The 18794-nt window shown below is 41.1% G+C and overlaps 1 protein-coding gene across 1 annotated transcript in view; it reads right to left on the bottom strand.

Moving 5' to 3' along the window:
- Positions 1 to 1136: 1136 nt before the first annotated feature.
- Positions 1137 to 18794, bottom strand: part of PLEKHN1 (pleckstrin homology domain containing N1) — a 76546-nt gene continuing 58888 nt past the window's right edge. Inside the window, exons 8-16 of the mRNA XM_068240723.1 lie at positions 14351 to 14431; positions 13780 to 13855; positions 11948 to 12099; positions 10121 to 10315; positions 8498 to 8758; positions 7073 to 7204; positions 5927 to 6157; positions 4228 to 4276; positions 1137 to 3234 (exon numbers count right to left, since the gene is read on the bottom strand). Of these exons, the coding sequence (XP_068096824.1) occupies positions 3011 to 3234; positions 4228 to 4276; positions 5927 to 6157; positions 7073 to 7204; positions 8498 to 8758; positions 10121 to 10315; positions 11948 to 12099; positions 13780 to 13855; positions 14351 to 14431 (1401 nt within the window). The 3' untranslated portion in view covers positions 1137 to 3010. The remainder of the gene's footprint in view (positions 3235 to 4227; positions 4277 to 5926; positions 6158 to 7072; positions 7205 to 8497; positions 8759 to 10120; positions 10316 to 11947; positions 12100 to 13779; positions 13856 to 14350; positions 14432 to 18794) is intronic.

Raw genomic sequence — 18794 nt, 5'->3', positions numbered from 1 at the left:
GCTGATGTTTAAATGCATGCATATACAATCAGAAGGAGAATGCAAAAATGTAACTTGCATAAGAGGTGTGTGATTTGCGCTCCAATGCCCAGTACACACCATGCAATTTAGCGTCAGATACATGGGTTAAATTGATTATTTCCGACAGATCTGATCTGATTTCTGATTGATTTGCTGATCACTTCTATAAAGATCAAGAAGAAAAACAATCAGAAATCAGATCAGATCTTTCGGAAACAATTGATTTGATCCGTCTATCTGATGGGAAATTGCATGGTGTGTACCAGGCAGGCATAAGAGAAACATCAAGGCGAGAATGAAGTCTGCCAGAGAGAATTGAGACCAGGACTTTTGGACAGTTGAGGTGGCGTAAACCAAAAACAGATTTCCACAAAAGAAAGCTCATACCAACTGCGGAGCATGGAGGTGGAAGGTGTCATGGTTTGGGGATGCCCTGCTATAGCAAAACCTGGGCAGCTCACTATCGTAGAATCCAACACTATGTATTAAAGGGTGCTTGAGAAACGTGAGATCACAATTAAAGCTGAAGCAGAAATGGACTCTGCATTAAGAAAGTGCTTAAAAAAAACATTCCAGTAAATTCACAAAGCACGGTTTGAAAACCAAGAAATGGAGAGCCCTGGAGTCTATCCATGAATCTTGCAATTTCAGACTGAGGAGCAGACCAATGCAAGTCTATTACTGTCAAACTCCTAGTGAAAAGCCTTTTAATGTGATGTTTTGTAAGAAGTATTTTAGGGGTGCTGCAACATTATTGAAAGATAAAAAAAAGTATGGTGTTACCATCTGTTGGGTGTCCCAAAATGTCCTTTGAGGGTTTTACAACACTGTTTACAGCATGAAAGGAACACCCTAAGCTGTAATTTGATTTTTGTTTTTAATGTTTCTGAGGTTTATCTCTAAACATTATAAAATACATTATATATAGATAAAAATAAATGAAGGCATTACATTAGACCTGTGTAGTGCAAATTAAAATGCAACTGAACTTGTAACATTATGGTATAAATGTAAATACAAGCAGTGGAAAAGGTGAGATTTTATTTTAAAAGTTATAACATTTCCAAGAAACTAAAAAAAAAAAAAAAAAACTCCACCCTCCAAAACTTACATTCCTTATAAAGTATGTACATTATATTCTTAAACAGTGCAATCATTCTTAATAAATACCACTTTACGTTAAATAAAAGGAACAAGATGACCCTTTAAACCAGTATAAAAAAAAGGTTCTTATGGCTGAAATAATAAACCAAATATTAATTAAATACTTATTATATAACAACAATTTCTCAGTGTAAACTAACCACCATTTTAGCTACTGGTAGTTGGAAAACAAAACGACAGACAAGAGGTCATCTGAATTCTAGCAGTTTTTTGGCATAAGAGTCACAGCACAAATATGTGATATTCTTTTCTTCTATTGGATGTTAAGGATGTACCATCAACCAATAAAAACGGTGTAATGAGGGTAGTTTAGAAATCATAGTGAATATTAGGCTCCCTGCAATAGTCACAGGCTGCTGGAGAGGTCTATAGAAGTCTATCCATAAGTTTCTAGCAGGTAGTAGCTCAGTTATGTAGGAGGGAACTGACCTGACTAAGCTGGAGAACATAAGCAGTCCCATAAACCTAGCCCGTGTTTATGTAAATGGTGCCATGACAAGTAGTGGCTAAAACATTGCATAACTGGCGCACAATGCACTCACCTGCAGCAAGGACTATTTACTAATAAATTCAGCTCAGTAATGGATTCAATTGAAAATTAGCCAAATACAGTAGAGTCCCAGTTATCTGGAACGCAACTAACTAGCAGTCTCAACCAACCAGCACAAATTGCCGACAGTACTCAGAGGTAAGGGCCAACAGGCCGATTCTAGGCTCTGCTGTGCAAACAAAACAAAAAAAAAGGACCCGAGCCGAAACTCCGGTACAAAATCAGATACTTCCCTTAAGATAGGGAAGCCTCAGGATCCTATTGAGGCTTTCCTCATTACTCCATTGTCCCCTGTCGCTGAGCAGGGCCCCTAGGAAATTAATGACAAGGCATCGTCACTAATCACATCGGGGCTGTGCAGCTCCTCTGGCCGTGCAATAGCCGACTGAACCCACACACGAGCAGTAAGCCAGAACTATGGGCACGCACAGCCATGATAAAGGAAGAGGAGCTGTGCAGCCCTGATGTGAAAGGTAACAGAGTGTGTGAGTGTGTGTGTGAGAGAGTGTGAGTGAGTGAGTGAGAGTGTGCGCGTTTTGTTTTGTTTTTTACACGAAACTGGCTACCATGGCTCCCCCAGGGTTAATATACTTTGTATTAAAAGTTAAAATACAGTAATTTAGAGTTCATGCTATGTATATAGATTGGGTTATAGTACTGTATTAAGCTAGGCCTATTTTGTAACAGATTTTCAAGCCACTAGAAAGTACACTTATCCTGCATCAGCCAATCTATATCAGTGCCGTATAACCGAGACTACTGTAGTTAACCTCTCAGAAACCCTTGCTATGGTTGACTATAACAGGTACGGTTGTAAGGTTTTTGCCAACTATTAACTCATAGTTTTTAAATTAAAGAGAAAGTTTGCAGGATCACCCACGTTCTCCAGCTCCAGAAGCATCTCAGTAAATCAGGCCCGTTCTGTCGGTCCAATAATGGTGAGGAGTTAAATATAATGCAGCAGGGTTGTGCTAAGCCGGGAATAAACACATCTATTTTAAAAAATGTAACGTAGCGCCCTATAATGTTTGAACAAAACAGCAATTTGTAGATGTAAAATCAGCAAAGGAAAATGAGGTACAAGCATCTTGTTCAGAAGCTCCTGGCTTGGTACAAAACATTTCTCCAAGCGGTAAACAGAGGACAACAGAAGGGTAACTGAGCTATTAAACTCTAAAGCTGGCAAATATAAACTCCAGTAGGGCGGCCAACAGAAAGCAGCTCCATGTCCTTCACAACGGCATGGGATCCAGATTAACTTTGGAGGCATCTTCTTTACAACCACCGGCTAGGCACAGCCCTTCCCTGCTGGATACCAGCAATATACTGTCCTGGGTAAGGAGGTGGGGGGAACCAGCTCAGGTCTTTCTCTTTGGCTTCATAGTCCCAAATATTATCATAACTGAGGTCACTCTGAAAACTTTGTAGCTCTGCATAATCATGGTCTAAATTGTTCGGGTTCAGACTTCCAGAGGAGGGGAGGTCAAATATGTCTTCAACTGTAAGAAGAAACACACAGAAAAAAAGAATTAATTAAATAAAACTCTTAAAGATGTAAAATACAATTTATCATGGTATACTATGCAAAGTTCTGTTGCACAACAATAACTGCCACTTTCATGGTTGTGGAGGGTGCTTATCTTTCAAAGATATGGATTAGAACCCACTGAATGATATCAGCAATTCCTGGCGTCTACTATTACTGAGGTCCAATGACCTCTTCAAAATGCATAAAGTAGTAACTGCAGAGGATACAAGGGGGCGACTTCCTGTCCTGTTGTGGTCTTCAACAATGACAGGGTGGAAAGTCTGCAGGAGCTCTCTGTCCAGTTATTGGTTACTCACCATGTGGTGCAGAAAGTAGCAGTGATTGAGGAAATACTCTACTGTACAGCACATAATAGGTAACGAAAACACTGAAAGGTTATGAATGGATTAAAAATCCAACTAAAAAAAAAATAAAATTAAAATTTCCCAGCTTGCAACTGGTATTTTAAACTGTACAGCTCTCACTGAAAGGCAAAAAAATGCATGTAATACATTGCTAGGCATTATGAATACTTGTCAGAAAATAAGAATTATAAACTATGTGCCTCTATGGCTTAAAAAAAGGCATGAACAGATACCAGAACCACAGTGCCTCTAGTGGATACATTGGCCTGAAGCATTTCAAATGTCAAAATAAGATTCATGTGAGAAGTTGTCTCGATGCCCCGTAGTATGCCACTTATGTAAGCAGGTGGTCTATTTTCCTATGTGTACTGCAGTTCTTGCTAGGCTGCTCACATCTGTTCTGGACGTCCCAGACCTGTTTCAGCTTGCTGTCAGAGAGGCAGAGCTGGTTACAAAGCACTTACTGCAATTTTCACAGCCCCACAGTGAATTTATAACCACTTAACCCGATAATTGGAGCTGAGCTATCACTTGCATGTCTGAACACTTTCTACCCAATTGCCCTCGCAGCAAACATGTTAACAGATTTATGGCATTACCTTCTTTGTTGCGATGAGATAAAGCAATCTCTTCCTTCACAGCGGATATCTAGGATGAAATCATAAAGCATGTTTACAATAACTCACTGCAAAATGTATGTTATGTAATGATACGTTTCTATGTTATGTACACTATTGTGTTTGTAAAAGAAGTGTGAATTACAGAACTGCAGATGATGCAATACCTTTACCCCCATTTGTGTGGTGCATTAACACAGTCCACTTTTACAGTGAAATTAGCTGCACCCATTACACTGGCTTTGACCGACACACTTAAAATTACATTTTCATTCAGTCTGAGCAGTTCAACTGCAGCCACCCTGTTGCCATTTTCTGTTCAGATGCTCGATAAGCTCAACTCCTAGAAGAGGACTATATTTTTCCTTTTTAGAGACTACCGACAATAGTCAGGGCTTCATTAGGGTCAAACAGGGTGATTGTCCAGTGCTAACAGGGCCAACCTCCTTAGTGGCACAACAAAGTCTGGTATTGCAGTTGCCAAAAAAACTTTACTGTTAGTACAGTATAACTGAGACCTTATTTTACTGAAAGCTGTCCCTTAGGCAGTGTTGTGTCTTTTCCGTTTAGGTTTTATAGGCTACAAACCAAGTGTAAACCAAGCCCACCCCATTTGCACCTGAAATAGATAACAATGGTTGAATTGATTGTAAGCCAAGGGGACCTATATGCCTTTATTACACAGATGGCTGAAGGCGCTGAATTCACCAACTATCAATGGGTCCCATGCACAGACTGCACACTTGCTAGCACTCTGCATGTGCGGTGGAGGGTTGGCCCCCCTATTAGGTAACATTGAGTGTGTCCCCCATCAGTCACACCAGCTATTCTGGTTTCCTGGCTAGTCCTTTAGCCATTGTTGTTTACCACTTCTTGCCCCCCCCCCCCCCCCCCCGGTCCCACAGCCACCAATGTACTTCGATCACCATGATGTAAAACGGGAAGAGAGCATAGGGAGCACTTTACAACCCCTTCCCACTGCTAGTCCTGCATGAACTTCATCCCAATCTATTGTACTAAAAGGGTAGAGCACACCAAGTAGCACATTCCCTCACCTGATGGTTCCACAGATGCTGTTCCACCATCAGCAGAGCACCACCTTCATTCTCCATTACACAGTGGGGAATGTGTGGACTTAGCTACCTCTCCTGTGTTATATCACTGGGCTCTCCTTTTTGCTTGCTGAAGTTCTAGAGTCTATTAGTTCTCTCCATAACAAATATAAATACTCAGAGCAAAATCCAGTGTTTCTTGTTGCAGGGAACCACTGGTGGGACCAGCAGGGAAGGGGGTGGGCAGAAGGTGCTCTGCTGTCCATTTCACCCTATGGTTTTTGGATGGGGGAAGGGCACTCCAAGGGGCCAAAAAAATGGAAGAGAGTCTATGGGTTTCTTCGAAACCAGGAGGAACTATCATCATGTCATGTAAAAAACAATATGACAGGCAAGTTAGTGAATTCCTCTTGACCGTTTCCGCTTGCTCAGTGCTGAATAGAAGAAACTTACAACTAAGAATATTGTTGGAACCAAAATAAAAATAGTAATGTCTGTACTATTAGCAGCCCTACACAATTGTAAATTGTAAGCATGATGTAACAATGCACTCTGTAAAAGCACCACAAAAGATGGCAGCACTATACTGATACATAATGAAAATAAAAGGTGATCACATATAGACTTACACTTTTGAAAAAGGGTGTCTGTGTGGTTGGAACCAGCCTGGAGTGAATGGATGTGTCTGGCTCACTGTTGCGATGCACCATAGGCCTCACCAGATGCTGGCTCCCAGTCACTGGGTGGGAATACTTCTTCTGCAGAGGTGCATGGGGACTGCTGTTCACATGGAATGATCCATTGGTCTTCAGATTTGAGACGTGGGTGTCAGTGCGCATGGACGTTAGATTTTGTAGTATCTTTATAAAAATACAAAAAATTACATATTTTGTAGAAATGTGTTTTGAACCTAAAGACAAAGTTGCAAGATATACAATGAACACAGCTCTACGAGCGCTTATATCTGCAAACATAACAGTGCCAGCGGGCACTAAAAGGGCATAACCAATTAGAAAGCTCACAGAACCCAAATGATATGGTTACCACTTCCCCAGCTGCACTTACTCCCACCATCACAGTATACGGATATTAAATGTGAAGAGGGTCTGTATAAAATTAATAAAGCACAGTCTATACAAATTAGATCAATGCCCTCTAGTGATGAAAAGAAGTCCTGACTGATAAAACTGACTCAATTCCTGGGATCTTCACTTCAAAAGGTATTGCATCCCACAGGCGTGTTTATTGGGTGACATGTGACAAGTTTCTATTCACATACATCAAAGGAAGCCAATCTATATCCTGGTGGCATAGGCGCTGCCAGGGCTTAGCAATTTAATCTAATAAGTATTATCTGCAGATGTTGCTTCCCTCAGAAAAAAGCTTTACCAGTGTGGGCAACTATATAGAAGCGCTGTACCATAACCTGCACTGGCCTCAACACACAGCAACACTATGGAGCAATCCTGAGCCCCATTCACCATCCTTCAGCTGAGCAGGCAACCTAATGATAATGAAAGGGACTCTGGACTGTGACAGCACGAAGGAAAAACAGTCACTCTGTGTGAGGTCTGGCCTTTGGAAGCTGCCTTTCCTCCGCTGTCTAGGTCTGCAAGGTTATATCTTCAGCCAGAACCCACATTAGCAAATAGCACATTTATAACGTAACCATAACGGCAATTATGGTATGCTGTGTTTTCGCACACAACTATTAATGCAAACATGGATACAGACACAGACTGTTTCACTTTCCTGCTGATGCGCATTAGACTTACCTCTTCAACCAAGTTTTTGCCTGATGGGCCCGTTGGTGTATATGGATCAGCATATAATGGGGATTTTGACAACCCCTGGCCATCAGAATGGGAGGAAGACTTCTGGTTCTCAGCTAGACTCCATCTTTTCAACTGAGGACATACAATACATGGATTACTATAGGTAGATTTCAGAAGTGAATATTCATTTTTAGCTCACATAAAGGATGATTGCTCTAAAACTACACACATACATCACCTCCTGTACACGACTTCACTCTATGAGCCTGTAACTTATATGTGCCCATAAGGCAGGGCTCTTTCTCCTATTGTGATTTGGTATTGTATCACTTTTAAAATCATTATACTATAAAGGGTCAAGAAACAGGATATACTAAATAAATGAAAAAAAAGACATAACATGAAAGCCTCATTCTAACATAAGTATTCTGTACTGTGTGGAAATACCAAGAAGCCTTTGAAACTCTGACATTCACCAGCACATAAATTCCTTTTCACTCTGCAAATATAATGTGGATAAAAAGGTTCCACACGACACACAAAGGAGGCTGCAATACTAAAGTCTTCATAAAAAATGCTGGTTCCTGGCTGTAATGCTTATCATCTGGCTATATACTCTTCATGCAGATGGGCAACTTTAAATCTAAACTGAAGGTGCCCATCAATGATACAATCTTGGTTAAACAAACGTACCAATTCTATGCAGTAGAAGAGCAAACTGAGGGCCCTTTTCCACTAGCAGTCGCTAGCGTTCACGCTGAACGCTAGCGATTGCTGAATCGCAATTCCGGCGATTTCCCGACGTTTGCGGCCGCGATTTTGCTATGCTATGCACTGCATAGCAAAATCGCGGCAAATATCGCTCCGCCGCGCGTTCGCGTTCCCGTCAAAAACGAATCGCGGTAGTGGAAATGACCTACCGCGATTCCTATGTTAAAAAGCAAACCGTAACGATTGTAAAATCGCTAGCGGTTTGCGACTTTACGATTCGTTTGCGCTGGTGGAAAAGGGCCCTGAGTGAATATACTGTGAATGGATACTTTAGGTAGTTCCTCATATTACACAGGAGTGGTAAGATTGTAAAATCAAGATTGTACCAATAACGGGCAACTTCCTCATTTTATTTTTAGCATCTGTTCCCCAGTATCGTCTACTCTCCAAACTCCCCCAGATAAGCACCAAAAATATAAAATAAAAATTCTAAATGACAGAAAAGTGCCTTACATGTTGCCTCCTTTGCTACCTATGACAATGAACCTCAAGAGCCTAAATGTAAATATTGCCCTGACCTTAAGGCACATTATGAGCAAGATCTAACTTTTCCCCACAAATTCAGAAAACATCTTATGGCGAGGGTAAGGCTCCACTTATTTCCTTTTAAAACAAGTTTGTAAAGTTTTGATTGCTATGAGGTCCATAACTTACCAGCTCTTGGGGTGTCACAGAGGAGTGGATCTGGGATTTCTGGTAGGAATAGGGCTCTTTATACAAAGGTGACAGGACATCCTCACTAGGAGTCTCTGGGATATGCGCAAAGGGAGTGTTCTCCACGTCGTAACTCTGGGGCATGACGGATGGGATCTGAAGACAAAGGTTCTTCTTTCCTTTTGATTCACGGATACTGCCACCTCTCTGCAGATCACTTGATCCATTCTGTTTACTGGGCCAATTAGGATTCACCAAACACTTTAGAATAGGAAGAAATATAAATAAATGTGAGTCATAACGGAATGTTTAGTATAATGTAGTAAGTTCCTGGCATCCTGCAGGTGTCAGTATTGCAACTCTGTTCAAATTCCTGAAGGCAACAGTGACAGGAGGAGGTTTTCATGTGACAAAAAAACTCTTATCAACTAAATATAAACAATTTGATGTATATTAGGAATAGAAAACACTCTTAACTTTATTACAATTGAAATGGGAACATTCTGTGTCTCTTAAGGAAAAACTCTGGTCAAAAATAAACAGCCTGTGAGAGTGTATACCCATATCCTCAGCCATGCTCAAATCCAGAAAATTCCTGGCGAAAACTCCAAGCTCCAGCACATTGAAAGATGGCTGCCACAAAACTGAACCATTCACTTTGTACTACATTGACAATGCCAATGAATGGAATTGGGGTTTTGGTTGCCATGTTTGCCATATACGCACACATCAGACTGAGTGACATCATCATAGAGGAGGTGAGTATACACCAGTTTCTCCACAGCTGTGAAGGAAAAGAGTAGTGTGTGTTCGAATTAGGAACACCGAATACTGCAGAAAACAATGCCTCACATTTTAGCTGAAGAAGCGGACAGGGTCAGTTCAATTACTTGCTTGATTACTTTACGGTGCGATTCATGAGACTCCGATGCTTTCTCACTCCCAAGTCGGAAGGAGGAATCATTGGCGTCACATGAAACGCAAGTCAGACTGACCCGGTCTGCTTCTTCAGCTGAATTGGTGCTGCAGTGTGGTTTTTGGCAGCATTCAGGTGTTCAGAATTTGATATGCTGAATTCGAACATAGCACTAGAGAAGACTATACACCCCTCGTGTCAGCCATAGAGGAGTACTTTCTCCTCTCCATAGCCACTGTAGAGTATACACCCTTCTCTTCATATCCCTTCTCCTCATAGCCATGGAGATGAGTGTACGTTCTCTTCTCCATAGCTACTGGAGAGTATACACCCTTCTCTTCACATGCCCTTCTCATAGCCATGGAGGAGAGTGCACGTTCTCCTCTCCATAACCACTGAAGTATACACCCTTCTCATAGCCATCGAGGACAGGAAGCACCCCTCTATCTATGGCAATGGAGGAGAGTAAGCACCCTTCTGTCCATAGCCACTAAACTGAGCATACAGCCTTCTCTTCATAGAGACTAAAGGCAGCATTTACCCTTCTCTCTAAAGCCATGGAGGAGAGTATACATCTCTCTTTCCAAACTCACAGAATAGGAAACTGGATTGAGTTTTTGTGGAGGCGCCCTTCTAAAAGTTTTTTTTTATTGTCCTAAGCAAGTAGGTCTACATTTGTGTTATTTGATGAATGGTAATATACTCACATGAACAGGCTGTGAATATCCAGGTGACAGGGGGTCCTCCTGTAAAGCTTGTTCCCCCAGAATGGTGTATGACTGCCGGTCAGAGCCCAGAATAGTGCTGTTGGACTGGTGGTTGGAGCTGGGCTGCTTTCCTGAAGATGCCCAGGACTTGGTACGACCATCTGATGTGAATGAACTCCTGCAGCTTGCAGTCACCTGTAACATGATGGGGATAATTCAGCAATGGAGCAGAATGATAGGGAACTCATCATAATACAAGCAGTAAATCAGTCTTTAAATCTGCAGGGCATTTTAATGTGGACCTGAACTCTTGCACTGGATACAGAAATGTACCCTGTATGCATTTAGAGAATTTAGCCTCTCTAATTCCCCCTCATCTGTGACTAAACACAAGCTGTAATTTGATCTCTTATCTAAATTAGCTGGCTGCCACAGAGCAGCTGATTTGTACACACAGGATGTTAACATGTCTGCTTCCATGAAAGCAGGAAGTAGGCACACTGCAGATTTATTTATTGCAGGATTTGTATCAGCTGTAACAGCAATGTTTTTCTTTAAAGGCGATTATGCTGTTGCTTATCTTTTAGAGCAGAGAGGAAGTTCTGAGTTCAGGTCCGCTTTAAAGGTTTAAGGTGGCCACACACCATACAATTAAAATATCTAATTTTACACCAATTTGATAAATACAATCAGTTGTCCTGAAAAATTGAAAGCTTTTCATACAGCAGCTCCGGGATGAATCACCCACCGATTTCTCATCTCTCACAGAAGGGAGATTTTTTTACGCAGGTTAAGGATTCATGCTGTGAGGGCCTGAGCCCACTGCTGCATTTTTTAAAAACACATGCCTTTTTCAAGCGTTTTTGAAACCCGTTTGATACATTCTAACACGTTTAAACGCGAAAATGCATCAAAATGAAAACGCATGCATTTTATGTGTTTTTAAAAACACAGCAATGGGCTCAGGCCCTTACAGCTGGCCTCATCAATCATTTCTTTATTCCACCTTATGAAGAACAAGCTGCAAAAATGTGACATCATTTGGCCTTGTTATGGCCAAGAAAGCTGGGAGGAACTGGCAAGTACACAGTGGATAGTCCACCCGTGGAATCTCTGTAGATTCAACTGAGCTGCAACCATATCAATAGAACACCAGGTCATTTTTACACTTTTGTATATGTTGGTCTGATATATTTCAGTATGCAAAACATTTTCTTTGGAATACATGCCTCATTAAATACTCATCAAGGGCTTGTTAAGGTGAACCCGAGCCAAAGCTCAAAATCTGCTTAAGATTCTGAGGCTTCCCTCTCTAAATAGTAATGACGCTTCCCTCAGTTGTCACAAGCCCCCCATTGCTGACGCTTCCCTCAGTTGTCACAAGCCCCCCATTGCTGACGCTTCCCTCAGTTTTCACAAGCCCCCCATTGCTGAGTGCGGCCCCCCTTCACTTTAGAGCTGCGCAGCTCTTCCTGGATCAAGTGCGATGGCCCACTCACGCATGCGGCAAAGGAAAGAAGTTTGGGCACACGGCTGCGTCCGCTATCGGGCGCCTCTCAATGTTGAAATTTACCTTCTTTGCCGCAGATCGCATCTATCACAATGGCCGCAATATGCGCAAAGGATGGTAAATGGCAGCAGTGACACTATATTTCAGTACCCGATAGCAATGCGGGCACCGGGGATATGCAGAAATGCTTATTGCGGCATTGGTATAGATGGCAGGTGTATTATTTGCTACCCAAGTGCTGTCACTGAAATTAGCTACACTTGACAAGCTAATGAGATCAGAATGAAGCAGGAAAGGAGTGCACATGTGTTGTGTACCTGCTCATGGTGTGCAGAGTGCGAGCCACAGAAACTGCTGGAGCCGGACAGTGAGGAGTCTCTGTTCTGTTGCGCACGCTTCAAGTGTTCCAGCCACTCTTCATAATCCTGCTGACTATAGCAGACCACCCGGATTGTGTTGATGTACCTTCCTGTTGGGACAAAACAAATATAAATGTTAATTCAGAGTCTAGGCATTTCCATAACAAAGATTACAAGGAATTGACAAATGCACAACAGTGGCCAATCCCCAACTTCCACCCTGTGGTACCCACAAGTACATTTATTAATTCTTACAGCAACACCCACCCACAAAGGCCCTGAACATGTAGGGCTAGAGTACATAAAAACGGTATTACCTTCTTCTATCATTGAACTAAGCTCCTCCCTCTAGATGCAAATACCCATTCCTGACATTAAGCGAGCCTCAGTGGCTAGTGTTGATGGAAAGTTAAATGTTATGCAAATGTATGCAACTGGACCAAACCAATAGTCAGCTACTGAGCTTGAATGGTTCATATCTAAACTGAAAACATTTGCATAAAATATTACATTTGTATCAACTCAAAATTATTAGCATCTTACTGATAATCTCTAGTGGCCAGTAGAGCCTTGCACAAATGTAAAAGGCAGCGTTTACTTCCCAATCAGTGAAGGCAACTAAGGTGTTCTGTACAGTGTTCACCTGAGGCTCTGCAGTTACCCTGGGCTGCTCAGATATCATCTGAAGAGTAACACAAGTGCTTGCATGTACCACAGGTTACTTGCATTCTGACCTGAGAGGTTAACCTTAAAGACCTATAACCAGGGCAGAAGAAACATGGTGCAATCAGTACTGGAGACTACAGAGGAAGCTGAGGTAAAGGTTACCTGCTAAGGAAAGCCACAAGGTTTATGCGATTCTGATAATGCAGACAGCCCTCTTTTTGGAACATGTGCCAAATGCTTTATTTTTAAGCTAAAATTTTGTGCTGTTTTAGACTGTCGCAGACATCCACATGCCATTGCAGCACTTTATGCTTCATTTCTCTATCTTTGTGTACTTGTGATATGAAACCCCCACAGAAATAAAACAAATCATAAAGCAGTTCAACACGCCTAAAGTGTGCACAAATTCACAATAACTATTGCCTGCCACATACTTAGGACGGCAGTTCCAAACATGAGCTTTTTTTATACATATTATGCAGTGCTTCTATGAAAGGAGAGAGGAAGGACAACAATGTTGTGCACAATGGAACAGCTTCCTGCGGGTGTGGTAAGAAAGGTTTGTTTTTTGCTGTCATTTAAAGGTCCAGCATGCTGGTTTACTGCATTGGCGCATTCTTTCCACAGGGTGGAGAAATCCTCATATTCATGCGGATGTGAACAGGGATGGGCAAGTTTTCAGAGGCATGACTCCTATCCCAATAACATCTGACGGTCATTGGGCTCGATTCACAAAACGGTGCTAACTGTTAGCATGGCTTTTATTATGGATTTTTGTGCATTTTCATGTGAAAAAAACGATTTTTCGCACGCAAAAATTCACTGTCGCACATTAACGCAATTTTTTTGCGTGTTAACGTTTGCATGATAGCGCAGATTTACGTGACCGTTTAACGCACGAATGCAAAAACCGTTATCACGTGAAATTTCGCGTGAACCACTTTTCATAGCGTGCTAACAGTTAGCACCGTTTTGTGAATCAAGCCCATAGAAGGCAGCTTTCTCATTCTCTCACAGGAGAGATGAGGGAAAAATCGAAAGTGGAGATCAGCGACATAAGTTCCTCAGCTGAACCCTGTGATTTAAATTCACAGTATATGGACAATTAGTCATTTTTTTCTTACCTTCTAACAAGAAGGACAACTTCTTCTTTTCACTCTCATCTGCAATTACCCGAACGGCTTTCAGTGGGAGCTCTCCCTGGTAATAAAAAATAATAATATTTGAATTGTATGTGGTTTGATAATTTTTTCAAAACCGGTTTCCACCTACCAAAAGTCAAGGCTGTTGGTCTGGTAGTGAAAGGATTATTATTAGCATCAATTATCACGAGGGTGTCACCCCTTCATGATGAGCATAATTTAGTAATTTACACTCTGCTTCCTGTTCTCACACACACCTCTCCCTAGTGCTGGTCTGCTGCTCACTCACTCACGGAATCACAACCAGTTCCACAACATACATACATGTACCCACACACTTGTACACACAATAAAATATAGGCCACAGTACCCATTCCTGAAATGAAAAGGTGCTTTGCTCAACAAGTGCCCAGTCCCTGGAGTAGGACACTTTTTTGAATTATGCATGTGTTTGAAATGAATATCCAAGATGTTCACCAGGGCTATTAAAACCCTCCAAACAAAACCAAATATGCACAAGTACCTGGTAATAAAAACACATAACATGCCTTACCTTAAAACAAAGGTTTTTTCCATCTTCGGAAAGTATGACAAGTGTGGATGGGTACAAAACCAATAACCTCTCATTCAGCTCCTATAAGATCAAAGTAAATTGAAAACATATTAAGTAGGGAATAAATGTTCCTAAAGAACATCTGTGGAGTGAATAACTATACAGAACAGAGTAGTGTTGTACTGCAATTGACTTAAAGCAGGTGTAATGTTAAGGTTTCCCCTCTGCTAATCTATTATGATTAGTAGTGTGACAGTTATGCCCACGAGCTCATAGTGATGCATCTCTAGGGTACAATGAGTAATATGTGCTGTTGCTATAGGATGAGGAAGGAGGACAACGGTGCAGCACACGATGGAGCAGTACGTGGCAGATAGGGTAAAGGTGGTGATAAAGTGCTCAGCCGTTGCTGAAATGTGTGTGTACCACATCTTTAAGAGACCTTGGGGTACACTGGTACATGTGCTAGATTTGTGTGTTCGAAACCTAAAGCATGGTATAAATGAAAGAGTGTTCTCAACCTGAAGCAGCCTGTCAAAGCTGGTCTCTGACAAGAATCCAGTGTGTACAGCCTGCCAATGCATAGCGAAAAAATCCACAGTACTTCTTCTTGGGGGAGCAAGCATGACAATGTCCACCAGCAGCCTCTCCATTGTGCGCCACACCAATGACCTTGTCCCATCTACCATCTACATAGCAACACATAGGGACTGCAGCCTAACGACGAGTCTGTATAGCAATTACCCCAAACTGTCATTCAAGGAATCAAGTCCCAGTCCCCGGGAGTGACTATTGAGAAACACATTCCTTTCCAATTACAAAAATAGATTACGACAGACCGGATAAAGCCCATTTCAAGGGAAAAATGACTCTATAAGGACTTTCCTGAAAAATGCAAGCTATACCTGTGTGACGAGCAGCCAGTATTATCACATTTCCTTTCAGTAGCATGGAAAAAGCCAGTCACTGTGCAGGACAGCCGCCTCGCAGGTATGCTCAGCATGTGTGACTCAGCCAGTGACACCACACTGTACATAGAGGGCAAACACCAGCACACCCACTTCTGGTAAACACCATTTACATATAAAGAGCTCATCACAAAGACTAGACCAGCCTCATACACATGAACACATGAAGGAAATGGAGATAAAAATATTTTAACTAGTTTCAGATAGACAAGGGAGGGGGTTAACTAATGCTGACTGGGTTCCCATAAAAGTGGCCATATATACACAATTAGTAGATTTTCCAATTTTTGGAAAATGATAGATTGTATGAGAAGTGGAAACACTTTTTTTAGACTGAGGAAAAAAAAATTGATTTTTTTTTTTTCATGAAAATCTGGTCAGATGTGTTTAAAAAAAATAAGATAGAAAAATATAAACTGGAAGGTTTTGTTCTATCATTGATTTGAGATTTTTGGGGGAAAAATGATGTCCATGGTATATAGAAGCCATTTTTCTGATTATCTGATCAAGCGGAAAAATCCATCAGATTTCTCTGGTCAAAAATTAAAAAAAAATGGTATATGCCCACCATTAGAGACATTCCTTTCAATGGTCGTCAGTGCTCGGAAAGCAATAAGAATCAAGGATATGTAATCCACCCTTAAAATTCATTTTAAATCAATTTGGAGTCCCCATTTTTTTGAAGTATCAGATTTTTCTAAATAATCAATCAATTGCTATAATATATATGTATACAGATTTATCTATATTTATACTACACAGTGACCAGCCCTACACCATTGTTAAAAATTACATCAAGCAGAACTGACATTTTGCCAAATCATAATTTTCCAGAATTCTAGGACATTTCATCTACTGAACATTACCCCCAAACAAAAAGTTACAATAATGGTGCCCACACAAGATACAATAAAAATGTTTGATTTACCCGTTTATTCTACCAAAACGATTGAATCGAAAAACATTTTTTTTTTAATTTCAATCTAGAAAAACAAACGATTATCCTGTTTTTTAAATAAAAAAATCAGATCGGACATGTTGGAAAAAATCTTTATATTCGATCTAAAGAAATAATCTAACAAAATTATCTAATCGGAAAAAAATTGTACCATGCAAGGGCACCATAAAACAAACATTCAACATGTATGGTCAACATTTTAGAACTTGATGTTACTTTGTTGCATACATCCTGGCTATGCTAAAAAGTTGCACATTAATGTGTACACGTTTGTTAGTGTTTGATAGTGGAGATCTAATGTAACTAATGATGCCTGACTGACAAGCCTGGACAAACCCAGCAGGCCATTGCCCTGTTGTAGCTTTAACTTTGTTTCCATCTTTTCCAATGCAGAATTTAGCAGAAGGTGGAAGAACTGAAAAATTGTATTCATCAGAGTGACCACCAGGGGGAGCCACAGCCGGACATTTGTGTTCTGCCCAAGCTTCCCTAATACAGTAGTAAGCTGGTCTCAGTAACCACCATTCATTTATATGTAAGGTCCTAACGCCTTCCCTGATCTTTCATTGTTGATAAAGCTGGATAGGGGACTGTGTCATTCCTCATTCAATACTCCTATCAGTCATGTGACCCATATATTCCTCCAATCAACTGTGGAGCAGGCAGAAGAGGAATGTTCCTAGCTACAAAACAGGAGGGATGGACAGTGAGCTGCAAACAATCATGAATGCAGGATTATGCAAATTTTGTATGCAGACGAATGCAAATTGAAAATGGACCACAAATTGAAATCCACCTTGGCGGGATTCAATTTGGTACATTTTAAAGCTGTATAAATCTGCATACAAAATTTGCATAATTTTGTATTAACTAAACTATTTGCATCTCATTGATCATCACTAGTGAGAAATGGTCAGTCTATAACTCCTCCATCTGCTGCTGGCAGATTAACTCTGGAGTCAGCTGGAGCTACAGCACCTTATAATGAGGCTGAGACGACTGAGCTAAAGCTGCAGATTAGGCCATAGAGTTAAAGTGGATCCGAGATATAAACTTTCACTCATTGCATAATTGTGTTCCTTTCATATAGTTTAATGCTTTTTGTCTTGAGGAATGCCCTATAATTGTATCACAGGAATAAATAATCTTAAACTGTTGAAGCTGTTTGCAGCTAGATTTGCTGTGTAAACTATCTAAACTTTAGATAAGATATATAGACAAGTTACTTGTTATAGTTTTTAATCTCGGATCCGCTTTAATCCAGGGCTGTGGAGTCGGTACAAAAATCCACCGACTCCTCAGTTTAAGATTCCTCCGACCCCTCTAATTTGCATATTACAATCTTGTTGATTGAAAGTATGTAACATGAAATTCATCTCTTAACTGCCAACGCTTAGGAATTTTAAAAGACAACTGAAGTGAGAAGGATATGGAGACTGCCATATTAATTGCCTTTAGTCATACACTAAAACTAGTCCTTGGTAAGAGTACTTGTAAAAAGGTACAGGCCGGAACAAAACATCTATCAGGCCCTAGGCAATGTAACTGTAGGTACATGTAAGAGTGATGTGCAGGTACTCTGCAGAGGAATAAGGAGATTCTTCCTCTATTACTCATTCTTCATGCACAACCTGAACCAGGTTTATGGGTGATCGACAACACCTCTGTGTTCAATGTGCACAACATTCTCAGTGGACTCCCTGCAGCTCTGTGAAGAGTGCATATGTATAGTACTACTGTGTAACAAAGTAAAACTGAGACAGATGAAATTAAAGTTTTATATATACCTAGGGCTTCCTCCAGCCCCCTTCAGGCTAATCAGTCCCTCGCTGTCCTCCTCCACCACCTGGATCTTCTGCTATGAGTCCAGGTACTTGAGCCAGTCTGGCGTAGTGCGCATCCGCCGCCGGGAGCGTACTACACCTGCGCAGCACTGTTGCGCAACGCTCCTGGCTGTGGAAGCGGCATGCGGCCGGACTGTGCTGACTGGCTGAATTACCAGGACTCATAGCAGAAGATCCAGGTGGTGGAGGTGGACAGCGAGGGACTGATTAGCCTGAAGGGGGCTGGAAGAAGCCTCAGGTATGTATAAAACTTTTCTTTTCATCCTTCACAGGTACCATTTAATTCGTAGTCACCAAACTAAATTTTAACAACATATCAAATGATTTGATTTCATGAGCAAAGGACATTTGCATAAATCAGAATCAACGCAGAATTATTTCCATCTCATTGACCATCTCTATTAGTGACACGGCTACACATCAGGCTTAAGGCCAGATTCCGATTCCGATTTTACATCCGATTCCGATTTGCAGTTTGCTCCCTGCACACTGCAAATCGGAATCTGAATCGGATGTAAAAACTGATTAAAAAGCAGAATCTGAATCGGAATCGCTTGCAGTGTGCAAGAGGCCTTATACTTACAGCATAGATGTTGTTATTTCGTATATATAAGGGATTCCTGTGTACACATCATATATACAGTCACAATCAGATGTGTATATCTGACTTTAAA

Source organism: Hyperolius riggenbachi, chromosome 6 (genome assembly GCF_040937935.1).
Source record: "Hyperolius riggenbachi isolate aHypRig1 chromosome 6, aHypRig1.pri, whole genome shotgun sequence".
Lineage (NCBI taxonomy): Eukaryota > Metazoa > Chordata > Amphibia > Anura > Hyperoliidae > Hyperolius > Hyperolius riggenbachi.
This window is presented reverse-complemented; position numbering and strand designations above follow the sequence as displayed.